Genomic DNA, 22128 nt, shown 5'->3' with positions numbered 1-22128 from the left:
CTTCGCCCGCTTCCTCCTCCCCACCCCTGCGGTACCCTAGCTTCCTGTTCTCGATAACAATCAACAGCTTGCCCCAGAGGGGGTGGCCCTCTTTCCAATCCCCTCCTGCCCCCCTTTTGATCCCTAGGCACCCCCCATCCACTAGTGGAAACACTGACGGGGTTGAGGGCCAGCTGAGGCAGAGGTCACAGCCCACAGGTCCACCCAGGTTCCTGCGCCCTCCTCCCCGTCTGGGCACCAGAGCCAAGTGCTTCCTCAGCTCTGGACCTCCTGGGCCCCAGAGGGCCATCTTGTTCTCCACCTGGAGGCCAGCCCCTCCCCACCGGCCCCTCCTGCGTGCCCACCCCCGGGCCTGTTGTACGTCAGTGCTTTTTTGCTGTCACCCTTTGATGGCTGAATCAGAGAAGTGGGTGGAAGGGGAAGGATGGGATTGTGGGCGCCGGGAGCGGAAGGTGTCGGGAACGTTTCAAGGTGAAAGAAGCCGAGCAGGGAGCCAACAGGAGGCCCACTGGTGAGGCAGAGGTGGGCCAGTGGGGTCTTGGACTTGGGCACCCCCCTCCCCAGGCCCAGGCTTCAGGCACCCCAGGGGCAAAGAAGACACAGGGGTCCCCTGGTGTGAGAGCCAGAGGCTGTCCGCTCTCCGTGGGTCTCTGAGTAGACGTCAGGGTTCTGGGAGGAGGCCTGGGGGGCGGGCCTGGGAGACGGGGAAAGCCCCGAGACCCTCCTACAAGCTGTCTTTACTACCGACTCCCAGGGCAGCTGGCCCGGCTCAGGCCAGAGGCGGCTGGGCGCCGGGGTGTGGCTCAGGGCCTGGGATGACCCTTCTGGCCTGGCCCGAGCCTGTCCCCTTGGGGAGCAAGAACTCCTGCCTTCCCTTGCCCAACCCAGTCTGTGCCCACTTCTGTTTGTGCCTGGCACGATTCCCGCGGCTTGAAGGGGCAAGGGCTTCCAGGGCGAGGCTCCGAGGCAGAAGCAGAGAAGTGGAAATCAGTCTCCGGCCGAGGTCGGTGGGAGCAGGAGTGCCCGGGCCTCTGCAGGGCAGCCTGGAGCTAGGGTCGGCTCAGCCCTGCCCCACGAGCTGGCAGAGGCTGGACGCACCCAGGACCTGGAGGAGGGGGCCGGGTGGTCAAGAATGGCCCGGCGCCTCGGCCATTCCCGGCGAGCAGGGCCAGGCCCGTGGCGAAGGTGCTGGGACACGGCCAGCGGCCCCCAGAGGGGCAGAGGCGGGAGGCCGCCGACCCCTGGTGGTGGCAACAGGCAGCTGGGGCGTGCGTGGGTGGCAGCGAGGAGGGGCGGAGGGAGGAAGCTGGCTTCCTGAAGCCTTCTCAGCCCTCAAAGACAGACCAACAGACAGACAGACAGCTGGCAAGAGGCGCTGGGGGACACAGCTGCTTCAGTAAGTACCTGAGGGGGGCGGGGAGGAGCCCCGCGGGCCAGGGCTGTGCGAACCTGGGGAGACAAGCGAGGGCGTCTCGGAGGGGGATGAGCAGGAGGGTGCCCGGGGCCACGGTGCCCGGCTGGGGCGTGGGTGCTGACCCCCTGATGTCCCCGAGGGGCGGGCAGGGCCCCGAAGGGAGAGGAGAGGCGGACGAGGCCCTCCTGCTGCGAGAGCCTCTCTGCCCACTCGGCGCCCGGCCCGCTCGGCCCCTGCGGGCGCGGTGACCCCACAGCCCCTCCCCGACTCGGAAGCTGGGACCCTGGTCTGGAAGATGGGGACTGTCCCCCAGAGGAGGGCCCCCCACCACCTCTGCGCCCCCTCTTGTGCCCCCAGCTGTTGCCTCCCCATATGCGCTGTCGCTCAAGGGCTTGGTGAGGCCATTTCCTGTGACGGTTACCGAGGCGGGCTGGGGGGGGGGGGATGGGCAGAGGAGGAAGGAAACACCCCCAGCCTCCCTCCTTGGACAGAGACCCCAGAAGCCAGGATGACCCTGGGGCTGGAAGTGCCAGCAGCCGGGTGAGGGTCCCGCTGGGCCAGCAGCCCGCACGCCCGGGGCCCTGGCTGGCTCCAAGGCTGCAGGAGGCCTCCACCTTCTCGTCCAGAGGAGGCCCCCGTACACCCAGAGTGGGTGTGTGTGAGCCCTTCTTCCATCCAGAACCGCTATATTCCCCCCTCGCCCTCCCTGACCTGGCCTCCAGCGTAGGGCTGGGGCAGCGCCCCGCCCCGCCCCCTCCCCCCAGATTCCTTCCTATCTTCACCCACCGTCTCTACCTTTCATCTTGCCCTTACTCTAAACACAGGCTGCCGCCTCCCGGGTGCCCCTGCAGAGATCCTGGCCTTCCCAGGGTGAAAACACCGCCACTTCCTGGGGAACGGAAGACACCCCAGTGAAAACAGAGGTGCCAGAGGGCAGAAAGCCGGCCTGGGCCAGGCAGCCCAGAGGTCAAAGCTCATGGCCGAGTGAGCCTCCCCTGGGCCCAGCCCCCCAGCATGGTCCAGGCCTGCGGGGGGCACTCCAGAGCACAGCCGCCAGCCACCCGTTCCCCTGAGGGCAGCCATGACCCAGCTTCCACCTGACCAGGCGCCAGCCAAGAAGCACGTGCGCCTGCAGGAGAGGTGAGACCTTTTCCGGGAGGGGTTTCCCTCCTGCGGGACCCTCACCACCTCTCCAGGAAAAGGAAAGCAGATGTGCTCATCTGCATGTCATTTGCATGCCCTTTACCTGTCTGGGGCACAAGCTCTGCGTCAGCCTCGCACCTGCGCCCCAAGCCCCAGGTCGGGTTGAGCACCCCTGGAGGGGGCCGGGGCCTCCAGGCCTGGATACGGGTCGGAGCTTTAGGGGCCGGGCTGGGAACAGGAAGTGGGGGCAGCAGCTCTGGCTGACAAGGGGTGGGGGTGCACAGGGCCCGGGCCTCTGGGGCAAGGGGAGACAAGGAGCCGCCCCCCAGAGGTGCCCGTAACAATCATAACTGTCAGAGGCTGACCGCGCGTGGGCTCACGGGACACTGGCCGTCTGTGCTGCAGGCGCGGCTCCAATGTGGCTCTGATGCTGGACGTGCGGTCCCTGGGGGCCGTGGAGCCCATCTGCTCGGTGCGCACACCCCAGGAGGTCACCCTGCACTTTCTGCGCACAGCCGGGCACCCCCTCACCCGCCGGGCCCTGCAGCACCAGCCACCCAGCCCCAAGCAGCTGGAAGAGGAATTCTTGGTAAGAACGTGGGGTCCCCTCCGCATCACTGCCCTTCTGAATCAGGAGAGCCAGCTGGCACCACTCTACCCTGGCCTGCGGGCCTGTCCCCTTTGGGCCCTTGGGAGAGAGAACCCCGGGGTCTCCAGGAAGGAACCCGCCCAGGCTCCCTCCTCTGCCCTCCACCACATCTAGACCTGCGTCCTGATGCCAGGAGGGAACAGCTGGGTCCCAGCTCTACTAGGAAAGGTGGAGGGAGAGGAGGCTGGAAGGGGGTTCGCTGTTCACTTGCTTCCTCCCCCCGCCAGAAGATCCCCTCAAACTTTGTCAGCCCTGAAGACCTGGATATTCCTGGCCATGCCTCCAAGGACCGATACAAGACCATCTTGCCAAGTAAGGACTGCAGCAGGGGCCTGGGGCTGGAGGCGTTCAGAAGGCAAAACACAGCCTCGGCCAGGAGAGAGCTGCCGTCCGCAGAGGCTCTTCTTCCGGCAGAGGAATGCCCACACCCGGGCCTGGCTGGGGAAGGGGAGCCGTAGCCACAAGCAGCATGAGGATAGGACGGCACTGCCCAGTGTGACCCCAGGAAGTCGGGCTATGGTGTTCTTATCCCCATTTTACAAATGAGGAAACCAAGTCACAGAGAAGTTGTGTAACCTGCTGGAGGTCACACAGCCAGTTGCACCAAACCTCCTTCCTCCTCTTCTTCCCACGTGGGAAAGGGCCCACACAGGTCTGCGGGGGGAGAGGCCCCGTCAGGATGGCTCCCCGAGAGGGGGCTGGAGGATCTCAGATGGAGGCAGCGAGGAGGCTGCAGATGGGGGTCCCGGGATCAGCACCTCCTGTATTTCAGAGGCAGGCACAGGCCCTCTGAGCACGAGGCCCGGGGACACTCTCCCCCTCCCGCTCCGCTCAGAGCAGCCTTATCTGGCCAGGCCACCTCCAGGAACCCCCAGTCTGGAGGCCACAGCCCTCTGCCTGCCTGGGCCAGTCCGGGGGCTGTTAGCGCTCACGGAAGGGGGGGACTGCCCTGCTCCTGGCCCCGAGGCACCCTCCGTCCAGACCAGCTGGCCCTGGGGAGCCTGCTTCTTCATCCGGCTTGGACTGGAGCTGGGGAAAGGCCCCCTTAGACGGCCAGGCTGACTCGCCTTGGGGTGGAATGAAGCCTCAGCTCCAGCCCGGCCTCTCAGGAGACAATGTCTCTTTTTCCATTTGCATCGCTATGACCCTGTTCTGCGCCTCACTGATCTCCAGACTAGAATGTCGTTCAGGAACGGCCCTCTCCTCGCTTGTCCATCCTGCCCAGCACCAGCCAGGGAACCTTCCCAGTTACTTCTGTGACCATGGCCCACTGCTGGTCAGGAACATTCTGTGGCTCCCTTCTGCGTGCATATGAAATAATGCCATAGGTATCGGCCACCTGCTATTCGCAGGTGCCGTGACAAGCACAGGACTCTCCTCTCTCTGGCCCTGCGTGAGTTTGCTTCGCTGGTCACCTTTTGACCTGTGGTCTCTGCTGATTTTTACTTCCTAGACCCCCAGAGCCGCGTCTGTCTGGGCCGGGCGCAGAGCCAGGAGGACGGAGATTACATCAACGCCAACTACATCCGGGTGAGTCGCCGGCGGGGAAGCGGGGCTATGTCCAGAGAACGCCCAGCACGGCTGGTGGTTCGGGCACCTGGTGTCCCAGCTCCGACCCACGGCTGCCACGGCCCTTCCGAGCCAAGCCGGTGAAAACAGGCCAGGACGCCAGGCGGGAGCACAGAGCAGACGTCAGACGCCGGAAGGAAGACCCCGGTCTCCTTGGCGCACCCCGTCCTGCGGCCCCTGCCAGCCTCACAGCGCCGAGGGCGGCTCGGGCCAGGCCCAGCCTGTGGCTCCCAGGTCTGCACGGAAGGTGCAGCGCCAACTGGGGGCGCTCGGCCGGCTCCCTCCCCTCTGGCCTTCGCTGCTCCAGGCAGCCCCTCCTTCGTGGAGACGGCTTCAGTCAAGGAACCGGGAGGCGGGGAGGCCAGGTGGGCTCCATCCCCAGCGTCGGCCCGCAGGGGTGGGAGGCGGCAGGTGCAGACTGCGCCCTCTAGCGGCTCAGAGTGGGTGGGACCGCGGCCGGGCGCCCCGGTGAATAACCCGCAGCCGGAGCCGCCTGCGGGGGAAACGCGGCCCGGTGAAGGGGGGGGGGGGTCTGGATTTCACCGTCCCTTGAGGAGCAAGAAGCTGAGGATCCTGAAGGGGAGAGGAAAGGCTGGCAGGAGTGTGCTACGCCTCGCTGCTAAATATACAAAGTAGCATGTAAAAGGGAAACATCCGCTCAACAAATACTGAACTGTTTTCTTCGCCTCTTGCGCTAGTATTCAATAGAAAGCAGCGGGGGAGGAAGGGAACGTTCACAGAGGCCCTGAAAGATGCTAGACTCAACCCAACACACTTCGTAGAGTCTGGTCTGCACCACGTGCTGCTGGATGGCCATTACACCCCGTTTACAGACCAGAAGCTGGGAAACTCGCTCTCGGCTGCACAGGCAGTGAGCAGAACAGGGGTTGGAACCGGATGTTCTCACTCAGAGCCCGTGTCGTGCCCACCATGTGGCGTCTGGTGTGTGTGTCTGTGACGTGTGTGTCCGGGCTGCACGGTCCCTGGCTGCAGCCTGAGCCCGGCACCTGCAGGTCTGGCCGCCCCAGGGCCCCGGCCTCACCGGCCACCCTTCCCCGGCCTCCTCCGCCTGCAGGGATACGGTGGGAAGGACAAGGCCTACATCGCCACCCAGGGCCCTATGCCCAACACCGTGTCAGACTTCTGGGAGATGGTGTGGCAGGAGGAGACGTCCCTCATCGTCATGCTGACTCAGCTCCGAGAGGGCAAGGAGGTAAGAGGCTGAGGCGCGGTCCCTGGCGAGCCCAGACGGAGAGGCTGCACCCACCTCCGCAGCCCCCACCCCTGCTGGGGCAGCTCGGGGCAGGGGCCTCCCCTGGGAGCTGAGGACACCTGTCAGTCCCTGAGACACGTGGCAGGGAGGCCATCCCCAGCCAGAAGCAGGGGTGGGGGGCACTTTATCTGCAGGTGTCAAGTTCAGGACAGCCCAGCCCTCGCAGCTGGGGTCCCCGCTCCCATCTCTGCTGCCCTGGCCCCTGACTCCCAGCTCCCTCCCCCCAGAAGTGTGTCCACTACTGGCCCACGGAGGAGGAGACCTACGGGCCCTTCCGCATCCATGTCCAGGACGTGAGAGAGAGCCCGGAATACACCGTGAGGCAGCTCACCATCCAGGTACCGCCCTCTGGTCCACAGGGAAGTCGGGCCACCCTCACTCTCTGGAACTTCCCTGGGAGTCACAGGCAGGTCTGCTCAGGGAAACCTGCTTGAACCCACATGTAAAGAGCTGCTTGGGACTAGAAGAAGAGGGATGTGGGTGCCGCCCTCCGGGAGCCTCTAGTCCAGTAGGGCAGCGCCAACGATCCTGTGGGAACCGCCAGGAAGGCCCAGCGGTCTGTGCCAAACGCCCGGAGGAGGGGGCGGGGTCCTGGAGTCACTGCTGGAGGAACCGCGGGCCGTTTGACAAGATGCTTAATAACTTGAAAAAGTGCCTAAAAGCGCTTCTGTTATTGTGTAGCGTCTTCTGCTCCCCAAAGCGTTTCTCTGTCCTCCGCGCATCATGGCCCCATTTTCAAGGTGAAGAAAGTGAGGTCAAGGGAGTCACCCAAAGCCACGTGCTGGCTGGAGGCAGAGCCAGGACTTGAACTTGGGTCTTTCCGCGCTCCCCAGAGAGCGTCCGAGGAGGGGGCGGTGGCGCACAGTGAGCTGGACGAGGCTGGCGTCTTCTGCTCGGGTCACTCCAGCCCCAGCCCCAGAGAAGAGGACGGGCGGTGCCCTCATCCTGCCCCTGTTCTCACGCTTTGTCCCCACCCAGCACCAGGAAGAGCGCCGGTCAGTGAAGCACATCCTCTTCTCGGCCTGGCCTGACCACCAGACCCCAGAATCGGCTGGGCCCCTGCTGCGCCTGGTGGCCGAGGTGGAGGACAGCCCAGAGACAGCTGCCAACACCGGGCCCGTCGTGGTCCACTGCAGGTATGTGCCCCCTCCCCCGGAAGCCCTTCCTCCCCACTGGGCCCCTCCTGGGAAGGAGTCTAAGCAGAGCAGGGCCGGGCAGGCCCAGGTCTTACTTGGACAGGAATCTCTAGGTCATCCAGCAAGTGCTCTGTCCTTCCCTCTGGCTGCACAACCTGGACGTGTGGGCTGGACACCCAGGCACAGTCCAGAGAGGCAGCTCCCAGTCTGCTGAGGCAGGAGACGAACATGATCCCCGCTGTCAGGAAACGCATTTATTCACTCATGAATGTTTACTGAAAACCTGGTATTGCCAGGCACAGTGTTAGATGCTTAAGGAGACAGCTGTGAACAAGACAGTTTGGTTTCTGCCAAGTTTTATGGTCTGGTGGGAAAGACAGCCAATGAAACGAACAGGACGCAGCATGATGAGAACATAAAGGGGACTGGGGGGGCGGGGGGCACAGAACAAAGTCGCCCAACCCAGACTTTGGCCAGAGAACGTCTTCCAGGAGAAATGGCCTCTAAGCCAAGCTAAGACCTGAAAGGTGAATTAGCCAAGCGAAGATGGTGGGTGGGTGGGTGGGGGGGGGGGAAGCATGCCAGGCAGATGGAGCAGCACGTGCAAAGGCCCAGAGGTGCAGTTTAGAGACTGACATGACGCTGGGAGCAGAGCAGCGAGTAGGGGCCGGATGTCACACGGGAAGGGGGCAGGGATGAAAAAGCCTGGAAGATAAGTGACGAGGGGCCTCAAGGGACTGGCTCGGAAAACTGGATTTGCCAGTTACAAAGAATACTTAGGCCACAGGGTAAGAAGTGGATTGGGGTGGAGTCAGGGGTGATACAGGGGACAGACTTAAAATAAGGAAAGCATTTGGGATACACATTCCAGCTAGAACACAGCGGCCAAAAGCACAGGCAGAGGGGTCTGGAAGCCCCTCCCGCAGGTGCACCCAGACACAGTGCTGGGAGGTCAGGGGCTCACAGGGGAAGACTTCCTGAGGAAGGGAGGAAGTCAAGGGCACGACAGAGCACAGGGGACAGGACTGTGGGCAGGACCGAGTCGGGCAAGGGCGCCGAGCACCAGCAGCTGTGAGGACGCGTCACGGTTAGGGGAGGGCGTTCCGCGGGGTCATCCAGCCCAGCGTGGGCCCTGCCAGCAGGAAGCGGCTGTCCCCCACTGAGCAGGAGAGAGCTCCTCAAAACGTCCACAGGACCCGAGGGCGACCTGGACCGGCTTTAGGGTGAGGCCAGTGAGGGATGCAGACGCCTCCGTGGCCGCCCCCCACCCCGTGGAGGCACCCCTACTTCCCTTCTGTTCCCCACCCACCCGGCCCCCTGTGACCTCCCCGCCCCCTCCCTGGACCCCCGGACCCAGCGCAGGGATCGGCCGGACTGGCTGCTTCATCGCCACCCGCATCGGCTGCCAACAGCTGAAGGCCCTCGGGGAAGTGGACATTCTGGGCATCGTGTGCCAGCTGCGGCTGGATAGGTGGGTCTGCGGCCTGAGCGGGGCACTTCACCACCAGGCACTTCCTGTGGGAAAGGAAGGGGCCCCTTTCGCTTAAAGAGCTGTTCTTCTGCAGCTCACACCCTGGCGAGAATCTAGAATTTTAGCTCTCTGGCGGGGGGCGGGGGGGTGGCAGACGTGGGGCGCCTAGAGTTAAATAGGCCACCCTATGGATTTACCCGAGCTTTCAATCTCTTCTGTTTTTTGTCTCTGTTTTTCCAAATTCCCTCCTCAGGGGAAAGGTGGGGGGAAAGAGTACGGTTGGTTCTAGAAACGAGGCGGCCATAGGCGATGCACAGCAGCTCACTGGATTTGGAGACAGAGGACCAGGGTGCATCTCACTGAGCTGTCACCGTGTTTCCCTGGGTCCCCATTTCTTTATCTAGAGAGAAACAATGGCCCTTTCCCCAGAGAGCTGCCATAAGGAACGCGTTAACGGATGTGAAAGTATTGGGGGAAGACAAGCGCCTACTATACACATATATAGAATTATTACTTCTAAGGTTACCGGGAAGAGGAAATCTTGGGGCTCAGGAATGTTCCTGGCCCAGCCTGGGGACTCAGGGGCTGGTTCTGCCCCAGGAGCTGAGGGGCCAGAGAAGACCCCTGCCCGCGTGGGCCCCTCCTACCCCCCACCCCAGGCTGGGGAGGGCGCAGCGGGAGGAGTCCGCTGCAGAGAGGATGCACCTGGAAGGAGGAGCCGACAGGCCTTCGGGCAGGTCAGGCTCTCCCCTCCGGACCGCTGTTCACGGCCTGCGTGCCTCTCCCCGCAGGGGGGGCATGATCCAGACCGCGGAGCAGTACCAGTTCCTGCACCACACCTTGGCCTTGTACGCCGCCCAGCTGCCAGAGGAGCCCAACCCCTGACCCTGGCACCCTCCCCTGCCCAGGGCCGCTTCCCTGGGCCTGGGAAGGTGGGTTTGGGAAAGTGGGCCTTGTGACCTGGGGAACCCCCTGGGTGGGCATGGGAACAGGGTGCCCCTCGGGGTGTGTCTGGGGTCACAGGAAGCTGGACGGTGAGGACAGGGCTAGACACTGGCTCTTCAGCACTGCCCACTCCCCTGCTCCCTGCAGAGGCCCCCAGTGGACACCAGGGGCAACCCCCCCTGTCCCTCCGAGCTTACAGCTGGCAGCTGACCTTGACAACAGAGCTGGGGAAGAGGCCCGGGAATCCTGGTCCCTGAAACGCCGTGTGAGCCTCAGTCTCTTCCTCGGACGTGGACATCAGGTGCTTTACTGCCACCGGGGGAGAACAACCAGAGGAGCACCTAGAAGCCACTCCGGCTGTACCCCCTTCCTGGGGCTGGCGAGAGAGTGACCGCAAGATCACCCCCAACCCTGGCCCAGCCCGAGAACAGGCCGATGACCTGAGCTGGGAAAAGCCTGGTGCCACCTTGGCCAAGTCCTCAGCATCCTAGCAGGGACTCTGCCTCTTCACCCACATCTGTGAGGCTGGACACCCCCCAAAGGGAGCAAGGACCAGACTACCCCTGTGCCCACACGAGTGTCCGGGGAGCAGGCTATGGAGGTGACCTGGTGGGACAGCTGAAATCTCTAGAAGAGGGAAAGTGTGCGGACCCCTTGGAGGCCCAGACGGCTGCCCCTGCCTCCGTAACTGCCGGCCACCCACCCCAGCTACTCTCCAGGGAGGCCCAGCATCTTCTGCCTGCCTTCGGACCCCAGAAGGGACTCCGAGTACCCAGGGAGGACACAAGAGACGAGCAAGGAGCCGAGAGCACTGCCTGACTTTAGATAAGCAGCCCTGCCATGGCCTCCTCCCCGCAGAGCACGCCTGGATGTCTGGCTGTTGCCATGAGCGACCCGGGTTAAAGCACCTACACGGACCCAGGGGCTCAGGCTGAACCCGGACCCCCCCAGAGAGCTAACTCCCCTCCGCACCTCACATCCACACGATGTCCAGGGCCCCCCAGATCTATCTCAGGGCTGACCACCACACCCCAGCGAGGCGTCCAAATCCTTCGTCCTTGAATCCAAGATGGGCTGCCCATGGGGAGGAAGGCAGGCACCATCTTTCCAGGTGCTTGGCCCCTGGCGGCTGCCTTTGCCGGGGCCAGTTCTCCGAGGAACCCCCCAAGGAGCTGGGTCCCAGAGAACAGCTGGCCTTTCCCTCAGACAGCGCTTCTGGAAAACATGCAGCGTCGGAACCGAGGGTGACTTCCTTAATGCTTCTGCTGGTCCTCCTTCCTCACCGCCTGGGAATGGGCTCACCCCCTCCTGAAGCTTTCCTGCCCTATGAGAGGCACTCCCGGTGCCCGTGGCGCTGGGTGCAGGGCCATCAGGCGCCTGGTCCTCCCTGAGCTCAGACCCCACAGGAGGAAAGCCACCGCACGGGTGGCAGACTCCCCTCCCTGGGCGCTGTTGCCCCAACCCTGTCCCAGAGCTTGAGGACAGGCTCTGAAGAGTGAGCAGGTGGGAAAATAAAGACTTCTCAGATGATTGAGTCATTCCTTCTTTCCCTCTTCCTCTCAGGCCTCTGGAGCCTCTTTGCATCAGTAGAGAGAGTAAGAATTCACAGACCAGGAACAGGCTGCCTCTCTACCCCAGGACGTGCACTCTTACAGCCCTTCCAGGGACACATGAAACAAAGTGACACTGGAGTCAGTCTGGGAAACGGGCAAAGGTGTTCCTTAGGCACTAGAGAGGGACTCACAAAGGGCAAGGACTAGAAAGACCATGTAAGTTAATAACTTAATAACCCAGGATATTGCGCAGGGCCAGGACTTTGTGATACCTCCACTCTGGCAACTGATCGTTCGGGGTCATCTCGGCTGGGCTTGGCAGATACGGTTGACATTGAAACTTTATGCACCTTTGACTAAAACCACAGACGCCACGTGAGTGCCTGTGGAGGCCAACTAGGAAGGCACGCCCAAAGCGGGGTGTGGGATCGGGGGGTCCAGCAGCCCCGAGGTTGGGTCCTCCCAGGACCAGCATCTCCGCAAGCCCCACACCTCCTACCGCCAGCTCTCCTGAAGAAAACTTTGGTTTTTACCAAAACAGGCCAACTTTTTTCATTTGCCACAAACCTCCCTCACGGGGAAACCCCCCCCCCACCCCCCCCCGCCCAGGACTCTCTCTGTTTAGTATCATGGTGGTCCCAGAAAAAGTCACTTTGGGCCAGAGGCTTCCTAAGCAAGTGGTCCTGGTACCTCGTGGTTAACAAGGCCTCACAGGTGGATGTTCCCTTCCACTGGGGCTCCGGTACCGAGAGATGCTCAGAGGCAAGGACTCAGGGAACAAAAGATCTTAGAGACATCGTCCCCGCGTCCTGGGAAGCCACGGACCACCCTCCTCCACCCTGGAAATGTTCCCGCTCAACGGGGCCCTCGCCCACCTCGGGCCCACCGCCCTGTAAGAAGGAAGCGGGTGCCAATCGGGGCGCGGCAACCCGGGAAGGCGAAGAGCAATCGGAGCTCTTTCCCCAAGTGCCCCTAGCGCACAGCAGCCCGGCCGCCCCGAAGCCCGCGGGCGCCCCGCCCAGCGCACCCGCAGCCCGGCCCGCCCGGCCCAGCCAGGAGGAGCGCGCTCGCTCGGGGGCGAGCAGGGCCGGCGGCCGCGCGGGCGGAGGAAGAGGACGAGGAGGAGGACGACTGCGAGGAGGACGGCGACCGGGAGCAGAAGGACGCGCGGAGGCCACACCCATCGGCGCGCCGATCCGGCAGCGAGTCGTCGGCGGCCGCGCGCTCCAGCCGAGCCTCCGCCCGCACCGAGTCTGGAGCCGGGCCGCACCGGGGAGGGGCCGCTCCGGCCGCAGCGCGAGGGCACGAGGGGCGGCGGGAGGCCGGCACCGGGCGCGGCCGGCGCAGCGACCATGATCGCTTTGTTCAACAAGCTGCTGGACTGGTTCAAGGCCCTGTTCTGGAAGGAGGAGATGGAGCTCACGCTGGTCGGGCTGCAGTACTCGGGCAAGACCACCTTCGTCAACGTGATCGCGGTACGGGGCGCCGGCCGGCCGGCCGGGCCTCAGGTCCCCGCCGCGCCCAGCCGAGCGGGTCACCGCCTGGCGTGGCCGGCACGGCTGGCGCCGGCGGGGAGGCGCGGGCCCGGGCGCGCGGGGCCTAGCACGGCCCTGGGGACCTGGCGGCGCGCGCCCGGGCCGGGATGGCACGGCCGGGCGCAGGGGCGGGGGACGAGGGGACGCGGCCCGGGCCCCAGGACCGGTGGCGCCGAGGGTGTCACGAGGCCAGAGGGACCGCCGCCCGCGGAGACGGGCCTCCTCCGGCACCCGCACCCTGGCGCATGACGGGGCGAAAGTGCAGGGCCTGCCCGTGCGGCGCGCGGAGGGTCGCAGGACGGATGCCCGCGAGGCTGGGGGAGGGGGCCCGGGCCGGCCCGGCCCCACCCCGGGGGGTTAACCCCTCCTGGCCGGAAGAGGAAGCCCCGGTGCTATTGATGGGGGATGGGGGGGGGAGGGATCCCTGGGGGGAGTGGAATCAGCAGAGGCCCTGGGCTCCAGCCCAGACTCCTTCTCCACGGGGAACCTCTCCCCGACCGTGGCGTCCAGCTGGGGGTCCGGGGAGGAGGCACTGCATCCGGCATCCTAAAGGGAGCTCGGAGTCCCGGCCTGGCCCGGAAGTTGCAGGGCAGGAGGGGGTGCTTCGGACCCAGAGGATGAGTTGGAGGTGGAGGGGCAGGTCCACTCTGGGGACACAGGGAGAGTGGCTCTGAGGGCTTTGGGTCATCAAGACCGAGGTGGGCAAGTGCAAGCCTTTCAGCGCCAGGGCAGTGGTGGGGAGGAGTTAAAATCTGCCTCAAAGAAAGGGGAAGATGAGCTCTCTGGGTGTTTGAGCTGAGCTGCAGTAGCGGCTGTGGCCTGCATTTCTGAGAGGGCTGGGCTGGGCATGTGGGGCTGAGGAAGGCTTGGGCAGAGCTGAGGTGTCTGGGGACCCGGCCCTCGTCCGCAGACGGGGGTTTCTGAGAGCTGTGGGGCGGCCGTACATGACAGGGGTCAGCAGAGAAGTGTGACCTGCCAGCCTGGGTACCTCCCCTGCCTGCATCCTGCCCACCCTCGAAGAGAAGGGTGGAGGGAGACTGGGGGGCAGGTACCCCATGATGGCATGTTTGAGCACTGGCTTCCTTTCCCAAACATGTTTGCGATGACCTCTGCCCAGGGGCTCCTGGCCGCTCACCCAGCAGGACAGGCTCTTCGGGCCCAGGCTGGGTTTGTTGGCACGATGGTTCCTGGGCTCCCGTCTGCCCAGGCTCTGGCCCTTGGTCGCAGGCCCCTGGTTAGACCTGGCGTTGACTTGGGCTCCAAAAGCAGGAGCGCAACGCCTGGCCTCGGGTCCTGCGGGCCTGTGGCTTAGCTCCGAGGTGCCGAGATCTGGGAGCTGTCTCCAGGGTGAGGCCGAGGGGGGACCAGTCGGTGCTGCTGCTGCTCTCGTGGCTCAGCCTGGACATCACCTCTGGCCCCCAGGGAGTCTCTCCTCCTGGAGCGTTTACAAAGCTGTGTTCCTAGGCGGGGATCCACAGGAACCCAGGCGGTTCCGTGTCCTGGTCGTGTCCAGAGAATGGGATGCTCTGGCAGGTCAGAAACGGAATCCAAGAGTCACAGGTTTCACTGCCAGGGTCAGGAGTTTCTGAGGGGTGCAGCGAGGGCTCCCCTCCCCTAGCTGGGCCTTCATCTTTAGGACATAAATTTGCCACCTCAACTCACACATCCTAAAAGTGCAGCCTGGATTTCCCTAGAAAGAGGCTTCTCCAGAACACCCATCCCTTGTGGGCTGCAGTGGGAGTGCCCGAGTCTGGGTGAGTCCAGAGTTCTCAGCTCCTCCAGGGCCACAGCATTTCCGCCCACCAGTGTATGATCACAGTGGAGTATCTTTCAGAAAGAAATGAAGAGTCAGGACCCCGGGCTCTGTCCCATGCCCACCACTGACCTTCTGAATCCCCTTTGCCTCTTCTTTTGGCCTTTCTTTGTCTCAGCTTTTACCCATTTGGTTTTTTCCTACTCATTCTATGAGTCCGACTGTAAATAGAAATTGAGCTTATGTGTAAGCTGCTCAGCGGGCTAATGTGAGCTGGGAAACATCACAAAGAGACTCTCCAGTGCACCTGAGAACCCAAAACTCACTTTCTGAGTTCTGAAAAATTTGTGCTGCCAGAAAGTAGGAGATGTTTTGCCCGAGGGAAACAAGAGGACCATTTTCAAATACTTCCAAGTGTAAAAGACTGTCCAATGGAAGAACTAGTTTTGGGGTAGACTTGGGAAGATGGATTTTTGACTCATTATAAAGCACTTTGGAGTGTTGGAGCTGACCCAGGAGGGATGAGCCAGAGGGCATTCAAGTTTGAGCCAGGGGTTCCACCGGATGACTTTAGGGTTCCTGCTGACCTTGAATGAGGAGCTTGTGAGATCTGAGGCCTTAGCCGGGAAATGAAGTTGTGACTGGTTCCAGCTTAGCTTTGATTCACAGCTGAACTGGAAATACTGGGGCCGGGGAGCCTGGCTCCCTGAGGGTCCTCCTGGAACCCGCCTTTGTCCAGGATCAGATTCTGCCAGGCTAGGCTTTTCATTTCTAGGGGAGCCTGTGAATGTTCTGGGTTGCCAAAGAGCAATGATGGTTCCTCATGTATGGAAACCATTTCCAAGCACTTTGTGAGCCCTATTTGCCAATTGTTAGGAAACCAAAACCCTTTTCTGCCATTTCACAGAAGGAAACCCTGAGGCCCAGAGAGGTCCAAGTGTCTTGTCCAAGCTCCTCCACGATGAGTGATAAACAAGAGCTGGGCTTCCTTCCTCAGGCTCCACATTCTTCATCTGCCCGGTTGGGGATGGAGTGGGCTGGGGTCCAGTGGGTGCCCCATTCCACCTGCACCCTGCTGGGATTTGTGGAGTTAAACCATACATGGTTCTCCCTACTTAGCCAAAAGCAAAACCTCCTCAGGGCACTACCTTTTCCTCACGTTTCCTCACTTTTAGAGGCTCTTGGACCCTTTTGATATCCGATAAAAATCAGAGACCCTTTCCCCAGAGGCGTGTACATACAAAGAAAAATGTGCACATACAGATTGTGTGCACTTTCAGGGGGTCTCCGAAGCCCCTCTTTGGCCTCCAGGTTAGGAACCCTCAACCATCTTATCTTGAGCATCAGGTCTTGAGCATTCAGTGCTCACATCCGAGGGACTTGGTGAACGAGCTCAGGTGATTCCTGAAGATAAAAGGGAATCAATCCGTCTCACTGGGGTGGGGTGGGGGGGGTCTTCATTCAGACTCACAGGCTCTGAATGAGAAAACATCGTGTCCTACACTTTGGCCAATGGTCAGAGCCCCTGACCACTTTGTGTGGCCTTAGGCAAATTACTCCTCCCACCTGGTAGAAGACAATGACATGGTAACAGAACAAGGCTGTCCCCTCAGGTTCAAGGTTAAGTAAGCCCTATCTCCTTCAGCCTGCGTCTGGGGGAGAAGCAGAGGTGTCCTACATGTGAACGTGGAGATGACCTTGGGCGGAGTTTGGTCTGGCCTTAATAGAGGCCTGTGGCTAGTTTAGAACAATCTAGAGATCTTAGAGACAATTTAGAGGGGAGACGTGAGAATTGTTAGAATTTGAAAGTGGGTTATGGGAAACGGGATTACGGTTAACTGCTACTTACTGGGTGAACATTCACCAATGTCAGTGTAGACGTGGCTCCTCTCCCGAGAGCTCTCAGTCTAGTCGGGGTGCACGGTGAGGAGTACCCATCCTACAAATGGGTACAGTACAAAGAAACCCAGAAGTTGCTTGCTGCGCATTGCATTTGGGGCGTGGCTGACTTACCGACCCTCAGTTTGATGTGAACATTTACTACCGCGTGAAAGTGTAAACCTAGATTGTTTAACGTGACCTGCTCCACCGGAGGCTAGATACAGAAAGGGGGCTCTGGTCCAACAGAGAGGTGGGTTAGACCTCAGGAAGGACTTTCTCCATCCTGGTCGAGCGACTTCGAGGGGCCTCTTTGTCACAGGGGAGCTTGGGTGTGAGGTGGACACCGGGCTTGGTCAGGGCCCGTCTTGCTTGAAAGCAGGGGGCGCGCGGGAGCTGCCCGGGACCCCGGGGCGCCTGAGAGGCTCCGGCCTGGCCTCTGCTTCATTCCCGCAGCCTTTTGGTCCGTGGCGGCCGCGGACAGCGCATCTGGGTCCTGGCGATTTTTGCCCCTTTTCCAATTCTGACTCTTCCTTCCAGTCGGGACAGTTCAATGAGGACATGATCCCCACCGTGGGCTTCAACATGCGCAAGATCACCAAAGGGAACGTGACCATCAAGGTGCGCAGCCGAGCTGGCCCCTGGGCACAAGCCCACGGCCGCAGAGGATGTGTGTGCGTGTGTGCACATGTGCGCGTGTGTGCACGTGTCTGTATGTGTCGGGCCCCCGGAGGAGAAGCTAGAGGAAAGCAGAGGCTTGGGTCCGACCGGATAGTTGGGGAAAGAGCTCAGGTAGGCTTAGGAGTCAGGGACATAGGGAGAGAAGGAATTCCGTTGGGGCAGGCGGGGGGCACGTGGGAGCCGGGATGGATTGGGGGCCTGCCTGCTGCTGACACCCGCTCACCTCTCTTGCTCAGCTCTGGGACATCGGGGGACAGCCCCGCTTCCGCAGCATGTGGGAGCGCTACTGCCGAGGAGTGAGCGCCATCGTGTAAGTGCGCAGCAGGGCCGTGGTCGTTGGCAGGTGACTCACACCTGTGTGCAGCTGCCTTTGCTTTGACAGACGCTCTGGGCGCCCACCGGCCAGTCTGAGAACCAGAGGACTGACCACTTCATGCTGAAGCATCTGTGTGTCCCTCCTCATCTCCCTGCCTACCCCCAGCCCAGACTCACCCCTATCCTGAATTTTGTGTGATTTAGTGGTTCATTCCCTTGCTTTTTTTTTTTCCTTTCATTGTTGGCCGTGCCACACAGCTTGTGGGATCTTAGTTCCCCAACCAGGGATTGACCCCAGGCCCTTGGCAGTGAGCGCCTAGTGCTAACCACTGGACCGCCAGGGAATTCTCTCCCTTGCTTTTTAAAAATAATTTTATCCTACGTATGTATGTGCCCAAACAAAAGATCATTTAGCTTTCGTTGTTTTTAATCTGATTTTTAAATTTAAAGTTTTATGTATTTTTATTTTTTTATGCAGTTTTTAAAGGTGACACTCCATTTACAGTTATATCAAAATATTGGCTCTATTCCCCGTGTTGTAAAGTACATTTTTGTAGCCTATCTTACACCCAGTAACCAGATATTTTTTTATTATTCTTATTATTTAAAAATTTTTTTTGCCCGCACAGCATGCAGGATCTTAGTTCCCAGACCAGTGATGCAACCCTTGCCCCCTGCAGTGGAAGCTCCGAGTCCTAACCACTGGACCGCCAGGGAAGTCCCCAACCTGATTTTTTTAAAAAGCATTTCGATGCAGGAAAGTCTTCTGGGGCTTCCTTTGCTGTTTTCGCCCCCTTGTCTAGCCAGCCCTGCCCTGAGAACATAAGCGGGTCACTCTGGGAAGGACTTAGGTCTAATCCTATGGGGCCCAGCGCTGCCACGGGAGCAGCAGCTTCTCCAGGGGTCTGGGCGATGGGACAAGGGCAGGCCCAGCGGCCCCTGCAGGTTCTCACGCCCATCCGTTCAGAAGGCGTTCTCAGAGCACCTGCCTGAGCCGTCCCAGGTGGCCTGGGGACCCCGAGGGGCGAGCCGGAGCTGCTGCAGCTCCTCCCCCCGCAGCCCGCAGCCTGTGGTGTCAGCTTGTCGCCACCCGCCGCCCCCAGGTACATGGTGGATGCCGCTGACCAGGAGAAGACCGAGGCCTCCAAGAATGAGCTCCACAACCTACTGGACAAGCCCCAGCTGCAGGGCATCCCGGTCAGCCCCGAGTGGGGCGGGAGGGTTGGGGGCTCGCCGGGAAGGCCCAGGGACCGCTGGGGGCGGGTGGGGGGGTAAACACTGCTGGCGACAGGGGCTGGAGAGCGGGGTGCGGAGGCAACGGGGCTGCGGAAGCCAGCCCCCCTCCCGGGGCAGCCTGGCCGTTGCTGCCCTGGACCGAGCCCTGCCCTCCCTTCTCGGCAGGTCCTAGTCCTGGGCAACAAGCGAGACCTCCCGGGAGCCTTGGATGAGAAGGAGCTGATCGAGAAAATGTGAGCTGGCGACTCTTCCCTGTCCTTCCTCCCTGCTCCCCAGACTCCCAGGCGCCAGAGCGGAGGGCTTGTTGTTGCTCTCGGTGCCCACCGCTTGGTGGCGCTAGAGCGCGCCTGCCCGAGCCCCGCCCTTCGCCCCCATCCCCCTCCCCGTCCCTCCATCCCCGACCGCCCCTGCGCCCGGTCCCCGGACCCCAGCTCCTTGCTCAGTGGCAGCCTCAGCAGACAGCTCTGGTCTCCTGCAGGAATCTGTCTGCCATCCAGGACCGAGAGATCTGCTGCTACTCCATCTCGTGCAAAGAAAAGGACAACATCGGTGGGTCTGGGGGCGTCGCTGCGCTCGCGGGGAGGGGGCAGGAGGGGAAGGCATCCGGTGGCTCTCTCCTTGGAGCCCAGAGCGCCGTGGCTCTCCTGGGCAGGACAGGTAGCGGGAAGCCCCGATCCTGATCATCACGCCAGCTCTGCCGTCAACTGGTGTGTGATCTTGGGCAAATTCCCTCTCCTTGGGGCTCACTCCCCGCCTGTGACATCGCAGGGTCGGACCCTTCTGGTCTGAGGGACTCGTCCTGTGGCTCCGTCTCTTTCACCGCAGCCAGATGCCCTTGCACCCATCAGGGGCTGTTCGGAGCTTGACAGCTGGAAGCTGGGCTTGTGATGCTCTTAGGGTTGACCCTAGCTGCAGCGCGCCCCCTCCCATCCCTCCGCCGCCAGGTGTATGCTCTACCCTCAGGAGAACCAGCCCTGAAGCCCTGTAACCTCCTCTCTTGCCCCGCAGACATCACCCTACAGTGGCTTATCCAGCACTCAAAGTCACGGAGAAGCTGAGACTCCGGCCCCGCCCCCTCGGACCAGGGACCGCCCTCCGGATCTGAAGCCGAGCTCCCGCCCCCTCCCCCTGCCGCCCCCCCAAGCCCACCCCTCCTTACTTGGTATGGGGAGGGGCCCTCTGGGGGTCCCAGAGTCCTGTTCTGCTGAGGTTTGAACTCCCGATTTTATTGTAAAATAAATTGCTCCCCTCCGGTCCCCTAACCTCCCCCCTCCCCTCTCCCTTTGTCTCTCCGCCGCCCTGCTTCCCTCCCCTCTGCAGCCCCGCCCCACAGCCCCGCCTCCTCTCCTGTCCCGCTCCCTGCTTCCCTTTCCCACACTCTTCTGTTATTGTCCTGTGTGTACAGTATATATATGTATATATATTTTAATTTTTTAATTTAAGCAAAGACTAAAATCAACCATTTGATGCTGCAGGGGCCAGTCAGGATCTGGGAGGGGGCGGTCTGGAGAGAAGGAGAATAGCGGGGTTAGCTGGGGCCGGTTCAGGTCAGGAAAGGTAAGGCTGGCACAGGGGCAGGTACCAGCTCAGGCACGGGTGGCCGTCCCCACGTCCCGTTTGTCTCCACTTCCCAGTCTGGCCTGTCTCCGCAGTGTTTGAATGTCACAGGCTGACGGGAGCTTCCAGAGACGCCCTTCTCCGCCCCCAGCCTCAGCATGGCCACCAGGCTCAACCAGGCGCCGGAGACCGGGGGCGAAGGGGCAGGAGGCCAGCGCCCTAGCAGCCCCTCCCGCCTGTTCCTGGCTCCCAGCTCCTGCCCTTCCCTGGGCCCTCACCTCCACGGGCCACCTCATTTTCTGTTCTCATTTTGCAGAGTTGCACAAGGAGAGAACTCAGCATGGGGGGTTGGTTCTTTGGGTTTTGTTTTCTGTTTGTTTAATTTAATGATTTGTAAAGTGATGTCCCTCTTCCTTTTTTACACTTTTCAGCTCATATTTAACCTCTGTTTGGAAAATGATTCTTGTAACTGTACATTTTTTTGCCTCCTAACAACAAGAATAAATGACAATTTTGTGTTGGGGGGGTGCGCGGTGCGGGTTTTTTTTCTGTCCACAGCCCGGCAGGCTGGGGACTCTGGTCCCCGACCCTGGGCGCACCCAGCCGAAGGGAGGCACGCGCTCGCCCGGGCGCACAATGGCCCTTCACAGAGCAGCCCCCGCGGGCGTGCCGGCTCCTGCCCCGCCGCCTCCTCCTCCAGTCGGACTCTGCTGTGTCCCCAGCTCTGAGCCAGCAGCTGCCAGGGGAATGCAGGGGGTCTGCGTCGGGAACTGCCCGGCTGCACCCGGTGTGTGCGGGACGGAGCCTGCTTCCTGGAGTCTGGCCAGGCCCCCACCTGCAGCCAGAGTTGGCGGAGCCGGTGAATTGTCCTGGGCGGTGCGGGGGCAGTGCCGGGCCTGCAGAGCCCACGGCTTACCACCCTTGGCTGCTCCTCTGTTGGTGTCCCGGCTGCTGGTTTCCCGGGAGAAGCCGTGCCCTCCCTTCCCTGCCCACCCCCGGCCCCTCCCAGCCCACTCCACCCCTAGAGCTGGTCCCCTCTGCCCGCAGCCGTGGCCTCGGAGCCTTGCGCCCTGTTTCCCAAGTCCGGGGCCATCTTGACCCACTTTTACAGTAAGCCCCGCCCCCTGGGCTCCCCTCAGCCCGGAGATGGAGCGGCCCTGCGGAAGGCTCCACCCCTTCTCGCCGCACCTCTGCAGGGAGGAGGCCACTTCCACGGTCCTGGGAGCAGGGCCTGCCCTGGTGGCTCTGAGCTCGCCGGCCCTTCCTTGGTGCGTCCTCTTGGCGCCTCCTTGTGGTCATCAGAACCGCAGGGAGGAATGGCCTGCCTGGAGAGGGCTTCCCCACTGCCGGGGAGTTTGAGGAGAGAAAGCAGATGGAATTTGGCGAAGGGAGCTAGATGACTTTAGGTTCCTTCCAACCCCTGAAGAATAGGACACGTGCCCCCTGGTCGAGGAGGTCGAAGCTGGGGCCGGGCTGTCCCCTGGGCTCTCCTGGCTGCTGAGGTGGCTGGAGATGCCATGGCCTGGGAGGCTGGGACAGGACCAACAGGCACTGGTCTGGCGAGCAGGATGGGGAGCTTCAGGGATGACCTGCCTTTCTCGCCTCCTGCCTCCTGCGTCCTCTGACGAGATGAGACAGGATGGGCTGGTCACCAGCAAGCAGGCACCCTTCTGCCCCAGTGCCGGCACCCAGCACACACAGCAGGTGCTTCGTAGGACAGACTGTGTGTGTATGTACACCATCCTGGGGGGGGGGGGGCCTTTGCACTGCCTGGCCAAGCCTGCTCTGCAGTTCTGGAGGACTGAACCCCCAAAGGGAGGGAGGGAAGGAAGGTGCCAGGCATCAGGCATCGTGCCGGGAGCTTTATGTATCTTGTCTCATTCGATGACTCCAGGCCTCTGTGAGGGGGCGTTATTCCTGTTTAACTGATGGGGTCCAGTAACTGCGTCCAGTCCGGCCCAAGGGAGGCAATTCTCAGTGCAAGGTGCACATGCTGACGGGGTCAGGGGGGCTCAGTGGG

General features: G+C 61.9%; 2 protein-coding genes across 2 annotated transcripts; both read left to right on the top strand.

Annotated features, from left to right (window-relative positions):
- Positions 1 to 1332: 1332 nt before the first annotated feature.
- On the top strand, positions 1333 to 11130 carry PTPN7 (protein tyrosine phosphatase non-receptor type 7). The gene is given in 12 exon segments (XM_059943483.1): positions 1333 to 1396; positions 2239 to 2476; positions 2478 to 2554; positions 2963 to 3146; positions 3434 to 3518; positions 4660 to 4736; positions 5851 to 5988; positions 6276 to 6386; positions 7027 to 7184; positions 8542 to 8655; positions 9447 to 9587; positions 9748 to 11130. Coding segments are annotated over 10 exon segments (1086 nt in total). The 5' UTR covers positions 1333 to 1396; positions 2239 to 2428; the 3' UTR covers positions 9541 to 9587; positions 9748 to 11130.
- Positions 11131 to 12226: 1096 nt separating this feature from the next.
- Positions 12227 to 20629, top strand: ARL8A (ADP ribosylation factor like GTPase 8A). The gene is made up of 7 exons (XM_059943472.1): positions 12227 to 12628; positions 16860 to 16940; positions 17237 to 17310; positions 18419 to 18512; positions 18717 to 18784; positions 19030 to 19100; positions 19560 to 20629. The coding sequence occupies exons 1-7, from the start codon at positions 12506 to 12508 to the stop codon at positions 19607 to 19609; spliced, it is 561 nt and encodes a 186-aa protein (XP_059799455.1). The 5' UTR covers positions 12227 to 12505; the 3' UTR covers positions 19610 to 20629.
- The last annotated feature ends 1499 nt before the right edge of the window (positions 20630 to 22128 follow it).

This window comes from Balaenoptera ricei, chromosome 1 (assembly GCF_028023285.1).
Source record: "Balaenoptera ricei isolate mBalRic1 chromosome 1, mBalRic1.hap2, whole genome shotgun sequence".
In the NCBI taxonomy this organism is placed as follows: Eukaryota; Metazoa; Chordata; class Mammalia; order Artiodactyla; family Balaenopteridae; genus Balaenoptera; species Balaenoptera ricei.
The sequence above is the reverse complement of the archived record's forward strand: the minus strand, read 5'-3'. Positions and strand labels throughout refer to the sequence as shown.

What these genes read in the sequence shown, in the direction of transcription:
- ARL8A (XM_059943472.1), top strand. Translation starts at nt 12,506, where the DNA reads ATGATCGCTTTGTTCAACAAGCTGCTGGACTGGTTCAAGGCCCTGTTC. An exon ending in AAGGAGCTGATCGAGAAAAT is followed by an intron (nt 18,785 to 19,029) that starts GTGAGCTGGCGA and finishes GGTCTCCTGCAG; the next exon opens with GAATCTGTCTGCCATCCAGG. An exon ending in CAAAGAAAAGGACAACATCG is followed by an intron (nt 19,101 to 19,559) that starts GTGGGTCTGGGG and finishes CTTGCCCCGCAG; the next exon opens with ACATCACCCTACAGTGGCTT.